The 8739-nt window shown below is 39.7% G+C and overlaps 1 protein-coding gene across 1 annotated transcript; it reads right to left on the bottom strand.

Annotated features, from left to right (window-relative positions):
- Window positions 1-259: 259 nt before the first annotated feature.
- Window positions 260-7493, bottom strand: mat1a (methionine adenosyltransferase I, alpha). Its single transcript, XM_034552324.1, has 10 exons — window positions 7427-7493; window positions 5694-5771; window positions 5111-5233; window positions 4119-4231; window positions 3280-3423; window positions 2543-2668; window positions 2364-2456; window positions 2073-2255; window positions 1837-1970; window positions 260-805 (listed from the first exon to the last, which is right to left on the bottom strand). Exons 1-10 carry the CDS (start codon window positions 7491-7493, stop codon window positions 703-705), a joined length of 1164 nt encoding a protein of 387 aa, XP_034408215.1. The 3' UTR covers window positions 260-702.
- Between the last annotated feature and the right edge of the window lie 1246 nt (window positions 7494-8739).

Raw genomic sequence — 8739 nt, forward strand, 5'->3', positions numbered from 1 at the left:
TTTGCACCCTCAGTTGAAATTTGAAATAACGTAAATAAATGGCGTTAAACCTGCTGCAGGGATGTCATAAACTAAAATAATGTTATTACATTTTAAAGGGGTAAGAGGTACAAAGTAACTTATTACATTTCCTGAGTAATTTGCCCAACTCTGGTCATGACAACAATATCTCTTCTTTCTTCTAAAGCTGAGCCTTTGGTTGAGCAACAATTACATTGACATTGATAGGACAGTCACTGATGAAATACTTGCTGTTGTCAATAGCAACCATAGTAAATTAAGCGCTGAGGTTGTTCCTGTACATGATACTGGTCACGTAACATACAAATATATTCACAGCTTTGAGGTAAAACACTGCTTCTAGTGGGGGTAGAAGTATTTGTCTTAAGATAATTGTATTTGCTGTGGTGTTCCCTCATGTTAGCAAGGAAGTTCTCTGATTAATGATTGTACGTATATATATTAGCACCAATAATTGGATGTTTAAGGAGGAAGGGGGTGGACCGTCGGGAGTGTCCTATTAAGCTGTATGTCCGTAGGCTACGACTACTCGTGCATATCATTATTTTCTCCCCTTTTTAAAGCTGACTCATCCCTAACGCTTTGGCTTTACTTCTTCCTAATAAAAAATGTCTTATCAGTTGACGGAGCTTGCAGTTGTAGTCCACAAAGAAGCACCTCGTTCAGCCTCCAGGTGAGTATTTAGTAGACAAGCTTTTTGGGCACCTCCCAAGTAAACTCTGGTCGGCCAAAGTGGCCATAAGAGGCTGTCTGCTGGTAGATTGGCCTCTTCAGGTTCAGCTCCCTGTGGAGGATACAGAAGAAATGTAACATCAGAGGTGAGACAGGACCGCCAGCACGTCACAGGATAATACCCATGTTGTTTTTGTAATTTTATAAATGTTGTTCTACTTGTTTTCATATCTCCAGCAAAACTGTTTGCTGGCAAAACCACAACATTTTAGCAAAAGCAGGCCACCCTCCCCCTGGGGAACCTTTGCTTGGATTATCTTTAAAGTGACACAGTCTGTGTAAAGTGAAAGTATATTATGTCTTTAAAAAAGTCCGCTCGATTTAATTGGCTGCCTGGGGCAAGTGTGACATTCACAATCCAAACTCCATGCTTTGCCTGGAAAGGTTGAGAATATTTAAACTTTTATGTGAGTTTATAAAAATGCAAGTACAGCACAAGGAAGGAGGACACGCGCAAAGTACAGTATGTCATCCAAACAGGGTGGAAAAGTGTGGAATTTGACTTATCACACTTACCTCATAACATCATAAAAGCATATGCTACGTACACAGTACGTAAAACAGTTTACTTACATAAAAAACATTGAGTTATTTGGACTCAATGAAAAATTCAAAAGATTTAAGGATGAACAATGTGTAGGAAGTTTTTTTTTTTTAAAGTGATCAGCCATGGAGCATGACTAATCTGGTGCTTGTAATTGAGTTTAATTGATCATTTTGTTCCATCATTGTTTGTGTTATGTGCTACTCTGTATGTATTTTAGTCTTGAGTTTTGTATATCCTAAAGGCCCGTGTAGGGATGGGTATTGAAAACTAGCTTTAGCTATATATGTTTCAGTAAGTGTCATCGGTTCAAACTGTGTAGCTGTACAAATTAACATGAAATAAATCAATTCAAAGTCTGACAACTAAATGCTTATCTAATCACTCTATATTTTACAGCATTTAGCCTTCACTGCCAAAATGTTGAGGGAAATGTAAATCTAGACCAAAGCCACCACCTCAAAGCCACAATGTGTACAATTTGGATTAAAATGAAACAGCCTAGAAGGAGGATACAGAGGTCATGTTGGCATGTTTACCTGACGATGACACCTGGCCGCAGATCAAAGTTATTGTTGACAATCTGGAGAAGCTCTGACTCTGTTTTCTGGGATGAGCCGTAGGTAAACAAGGAGATGGACAGAGGATGGGCCACTCCGATAGCATAAGACACCTGTGGCACGCACACAGACGGGAAGATAGAACGTATTGGATCAGCATAGCCCTCGCCCTCAGGCATGTTTGGATGGGTGAAGGAATGACTGCGTACGCTCACCTGAACCAGAACTCTCCTGCACAGTTTGGCTCTGACTAGAGACGTGGCCACCCAGCGAGCAGCGTAGGCAGCGGAGCGGTCCACCTTTGAGAAGTCTTTGCCAGAGAAAGCTCCGCCACCGTGAGCGCCCCACCCTCCGTATGTGTCGACAATGATCTTCCTGCCTGTCACACCAGCATCACCCTGTTGGGCAGAGAAGAAGAGAAGATCAGCAAAAATCTAATCAATGGAAACTTTTACTTTTTTTTTTTTTTTTCTAGATGAAATAAACAGCTTGCGTGTGATGGTCACCTGAGGTCCCCCAATAACGAAGCGACCGCTGGGCTGGAGGTGGTAGATGGTCTTGTCATCCAAATATTTAGCAGGAACCACAGCTTTGATCACCTAATAAAATCAATGCCATATTAACACCTTCCTCTCCAGAGCTAGACATTAGTCACAGTCCAGTGGGTGTGATTACGAGGCTCTACCTGCTCCTTGAGGACTCTCTTCTGCTCCTCCAGAGAGACGTTGTCATCATGCTGGACAGAGATCACAACGGTGTGAACTCTCTTGGGGATCACGGCTCCGTCCTTCTGGTCATAATGCACTGTCACCTGTGAGACACAAAGAACTCAAAAAGTTTAAAAAGTACACCTTGTTAGGAATTTGTTATAATTACTGACTTAATCTACAGTTCTTTCTCATTTACCTAGTTTCCTCTTGCTGCTGCTTTAGTGACCCAAATGTACTCAGAGGATGATTAAAGTTTCCTTGTTCTCTCTTGAAACCACTGATATCGCCATGCTGTATTCGCATGAGACAGATAACGACATGGACGCATCCTTGACACTTCTTTGTTGTAGTGAAAATGTGTGACCAGTCCAATCAGTGATTCATCTATAGCTCTGTGTTTGAATACTCTTGCCTGACGTTCTAACAGCCGATATTTGACACAAAGGCATTAGACACTTATTGTCACAGCGCTGCAGTCAGCGGCTAACTGATTCCAAATCAGTCAAAGGCCTATTCTTTCCACACACAGATCTTTTTGGTAAATAAGTCTGATCCGATTTTGTCTGCTGGCACCAAAATCAATCTCTCGCAAGACATCCAGAGTAAAAAAAAAAACTAATTCACAGAAAGACTGCTGTGCTGTTGTTTGTGTTTTGGGAGGAAAACAAAAGCAACATCTTGCATGTATTGTAATACAACACATAAGCCTCACCTGTGTTTTAGAGTCTGGACGCAGCCAGGGGATGGCTCCACTGCGTCTGAGTTCAGCCATCTTTGAGTTGAGTCTGTGGGCTAAGACGATGGTGAGAGGCATGCACTCCTCTGTCTCATCTGTGGCGTAGCCGAACATCAGACCCTGCAGAGACAGAGACAGAACAGAAAGATGTAAACTATATAATGACACAGATCATCATCGGCAGAGTAGACAATGTTAAAATATTGATATGTATTTATTGCACAACACTGCAGCCTGAAGAGTCAGCTAGAGAAATATATTTAAATATTATATATATACTATATTGGATTTACATTTACCTTACATTTCAGAGGTGACTAAATACATATACTCAAGTACAGTAGGCTTAGATAAGTACAATTCTGCTCCTCTCATACTGTACGTTTCAGTAGTTACTCAAGTCCAAAAAACTAATTTAAATGTGTGTAGCAGAACTTTGTTTTTCCTTCTTTCCAACCCTCATTTATCATCTCGTGACCCAGTGGAACCACAGGACTAAACTCCCTGACTCTATACAGCGTAGTTAAAACTAGCTCCACTGTGGCCAGCTACAACAGAAACATGTGAGCATTGATGCACCAGTATTGATGTGTCAGTCACAGGAGACATTTACATTGGCAGCACTTTTATTTTTAAGGGATTATTTACTCAAGTAAAGGATCTGAGTACTTCTTCCACCTCTGCTGAATTGTCTTAATTCTATGACGCTGTAGTATTGAGTGAAACAAACTATGATACTTGACTTATGTCACTATCACCCAGCCCTCCAGTCGACATGAGCCAAAGGACACATTGTCCTGTTGCAACAGTCCTACCTGGTCTCCGGCTCCAATGTCCTCCTCCGCTCTGTCAATGTGGACTCCCTGAGCAATGTCCGGACTCTGCTGCTCCAGAGCCACCAGCACATTACACGTCTTATAGTCGAAACCTACAGAAGGAAAGTGAATTACGGCGCAGAGGGCACGTTACTTCTATGTTTGTTGCAATTCACTTTACAGCTCGGTAATAACATGGTAACAGTGAGGCAAAAGGGTGATCTTTAAGGTAATAATGAAGTAAAACCATGAAATTACTAAAGCAATAACCAGGTAAAAGCTTGGTATTGACAATGGGTATATCTAGGTAAGATTAGACAGAAATGTACGTAACAGCGTGATAAGAGGGCAACAATCAAGTGTTATAATAGGGAAAAACATTAATGGACATTAATGGATTAATACTCTGATATTAATGAGATAATGTAGATCAAGGTTTTAGGCTACTATTAGTGTAATACCTTCAACATCATTACACAGTGTCGTGATAATAGAATAAACCAAAGATCAAGTGTTGTGATTGCATCTGACAGTGAGGAGAAACTGGTGACTCTAGTCTCCCTCCAAAGGAAAATCCTTTAATTACAGAAAAGGTATCTATTAACAATTCTCATAGACACATTTACTTATTATTCTTTGACTTTTGGTATTATTTTCTTAAAAAACATGTCAGCCAGCTGCCATGGTACAGAGTCCATAATGTCAGTCCATTGATGTTCTGTTGTGATTGGTCTAGATAGAATTAGGGGACATATATATATATATATATATATAGGGAAATTATCTTTTGAAAGTGATGAAATTATAAATGCTGCACCCAAACTCAGATGTCTGTTTTGTGATAAGCATATTTGTATTTAACTATTTTCCTGGAGAGGCTGAGTGATTTTTGTGTTTGTTTATATCCAAATGATCCAATGATGTTCATTAATAATTACGAATTTCCGCATTATAATATGGTAAATATTATAATTTCCAAGTTATTTTCTCACCTTTGTCAGAGTTGTCGTAGCCGATGTGTTTGATGGTTTCTCTCACCACCTTCTGGTAGTCCACGTTGGCCCGAGATGTGATCTCTCCACAGAGCAACACCATGCCAGTCTTACACACGGTCTCTGAAAATAAAATCAACACATTACATATGCTTTTAAACACCTTGTGATATTAGAACATTTTGGACACAGGTCTACTTTTGACTTTGTTCGCTTGGAAATAGATGTTTCATACACATGACAGCCTGATTGCCGTTATCAGCACATTCAGAGGGCCGCTCGTCATCTCAGAGGTTAATATTGAAAAACAATAAATAAACTCAACAATCCAGACGACTTAAATGTGCGGGTTTGTTTGCACTTATCTATGTCAAAACTGACCACATGTTGCCCTTTGTCTTACTTGTAGAAGGTTAAAAAAAACAAGTTAGGATATTGAGATGACGTTTACATAACTCTCTCTCTCTCTCTCTCTCTCTCTCCCTCTCTCTCTCTCTCTCTCTCTCTCTCTCTCTCTCTCTGTTTCCATGTTTCTAAAAACATGGAAACAAAAATAATTCGATCTGAATTGTAGTTTACTCACCACAGGCCACTTTGGCATCTGGGTCCTGCTTCAGGTGAGCGTCCAGGACAGCATCACTGATCTGGTCACAAATCTTGTCTGTGGAGAGGCAACAAGCATAAAAACAAAAAAGGTTTAGATTCAGGATAGAGACAGTTTGATTTGGATTTGTAAATGTGAGTGCAGCAGCAGCAGAAAAATGCCTCACAAACCACTGCCTGTCCCTGTCATCCTGCTGAGGTAATACACACATCAGAAACAACATCAACATCTGGCAGCGTTGGCTCGACGTGACACGGAGAACCTCAAAATATAGTGCCAGCACCAATTGTCAGATATTGAGAAATACAATTAATTCAATTAAATGTGTTGCATATTAACTCAGATTAACTTTGCGGTTGGTTTTCAGTCTGCAGCTGAATAACTGTGTAACTTTGATCCCACAAAATGGCCACTATCTGTGAGAACAGCCCAGATGTGTTATCAAATCAAAAGGTTGGTGCAGCAGCCTTTTACCAAGGCGACACACATCAGTGAATGTACAAACAGTGTATGGAAAGTCTTAACTCTTTGAATTCAATCATTATGTTATATCATTAGGAAGAATTAAGAAATCTTTCATTCACAAAAAAGAACTAACATGTTCTGACTGTCTCCATCTGCTTTTCTTCACAGCACTGCTGTTACAACACAGACTTACGATGACACACACTGCATGTAACTTGCATGCCTTTTTTAGATTATGATTACCACGTTTGTTTTTCTCTTCATTTCTTTTAGTGACATTTATTTCCTAACAATGTGGTTTTACATAATCTTGGAGGCTCAGCCACATTCTGCCATTATTGGTGAAGCTGCCAAACTGGTTTACTAATTATCGATTAACCACAGGAGACTTCGTTACATATATTCAACACATTTAACACATTGAGGGTAGATTACATTTGAGCTTTAATCATTAAGTTTAAAGTCTGAACATCTGCGGAACACTTTATTTTGTTTATTTTAGTCCTATTTAGCATTTATAAGCAATATATAAACATTCAATAAATATTTTATAACACATTTGAATGTAGTTGTAAGCAATCATAAAGACATTTTCAAGGATTAACTATATTCATAGACTGGCCTCCAAAGTTATTGAGAAATACATTAATAAATACATATCTACTTATAACTAGTGTGTTATAACCCATTTATTAAACATGTATATATTGCTAATAAAGGCTTACTTAAAGTAAAGTATTGTCAACATGGGATTTAACATTTTTGGACTTGAATGAGTTTACAGCCACGGAGAACATTAATGTCAACATGCCAGTTGTATCCCAGGATAGAGTCAACGTGACACTTTCCCCTCAGCGTGCAATCGTACACCAGTGTGTCACACAGGTTCACCTCCTGTTGCCCATAAGTGAGAGTGAGAGTGAGGGGCAGTAAACACATGTTGCTGTGAATGGAATACCAACCATGCTCCGAGAGTAAATGCTCTGCACTTTGGAGCTATTTTGGACACATTGTCCAACTTGCATGATGCTTATTCATATGCATGTTTCGCGGGTTTGGGGAGAAATGTTAAATCAATATTTCTCTGTGTTTAAATAAGAAAAGGGTAAATATGTATGTAATATTTTTTTTTAATTACAGAGAAATTTGACAAGCTGTTAAATATCTTACAGGAAACACTTAAATATACTTCCCTTATATATGTCCCTGTTTTGCACACAAGTAGCTCAGGTTGATTTCAGACTCACCTGGATGTCCCTCTCCTACGGACTCCGATGTGAACATGAAAGAGCCCTCTTCCAGCATGTCACTCATTTTTATTCTACAGTGCAGGTACTTTGTGAGACTCTCAGGGAGAAACGTTTCCTCAGTTCCCTCCAACAAGCAGTCTAGTGGGCTGCTTTATATTCCTGCTGGTTGTCTTTAAGAAAGAAATGAAGAAAGAGAGGCCAACAGCCCTGCAGCCAATACAAAGTCTATCCTACAAAACTCCACGTCTGTGTCCACATGGCCCAATATATATGGCTAAGCGAACACACACACCCACACACACACACACACACACACACACACACACACAATGTGAATCCATGGGACAGTCCATTCCAGGGGGGAGTGGATGAGGGGAGGGCATTTACAGCTTGTGAAAGCAGCTTGTTAACCCCTTGTGTACAGTATGATGCTTCAGTGTATGTTTATAGTCCTCACCAGATTTGACATCTCTGCTTTAAAGTGGAAGGCTTGTAAGTGGGAGCAGGGACATCTTAATTAGGGGGTTCCCCTCCCCCCTCAACCCAGTGGGACCGCTCTGTCTGCTGGGACTTGGCCAGTTCAGGGCAGCCTATGGATAGAGGGAGAGAGAGAAAGGTAGTTGTTGTCAACTGCAAAAAAAATATTCAATTACTCCTGTTTACATAATGTTGAGAGTTTGTAATTACAAATTTAATTAGTAAGGAACGCAAAATAAATTACATGTGAGCTTCAACAATTAGACGATTCATCAATTAGTCTACTGGAAGATTAATCTGCAACTATTCCTAAATGATTTAAATCATTTTGAAGCATTGTACTTTAATGAAGTACAATTTTGTGTAAGAAAATATTTCAAATGTGTACTTCATGTACAGTACCATGTAAATAGTTACTTTGCATCACTGTTGATAATTACATTTGGAGCAGACAGTCACCTGTTGTCTAAATGCTCTTTTCCATCTAAGTCCTCGCCTGAGGCTTTTGTCTCTGTACACAACTGCAGAAAATATTGACCCATTTCCTGAGAGAAGATCAAATAATGAAGATGTGCCTCTCAGATATCTGGTGGTCCTTAAGGTGATCTCTGTGCCTGTGTTTCAGTAGAACATCAGGGACTGGAGAGGACTGATTGTGCAAGTGATGCTCACAAACACACAAACATACACCTGGAGAAACAGTGGGACTATAAACCGCACACCAACACTGACTCTGTATACCTTTTCATGAGGTACACAAGCTCTGCAGACAGAGAGAGATAAACAAATATATCTTTATTGTAATGTAGGTGCAGAGGGACACTCCCTTTCTC

The sequence above is a fragment of the Cyclopterus lumpus genome, chromosome 15 (assembly GCF_009769545.1).
Source record: "Cyclopterus lumpus isolate fCycLum1 chromosome 15, fCycLum1.pri, whole genome shotgun sequence".
Taxonomy (NCBI): Eukaryota; Metazoa; Chordata; class Actinopteri; order Perciformes; family Cyclopteridae; genus Cyclopterus; species Cyclopterus lumpus.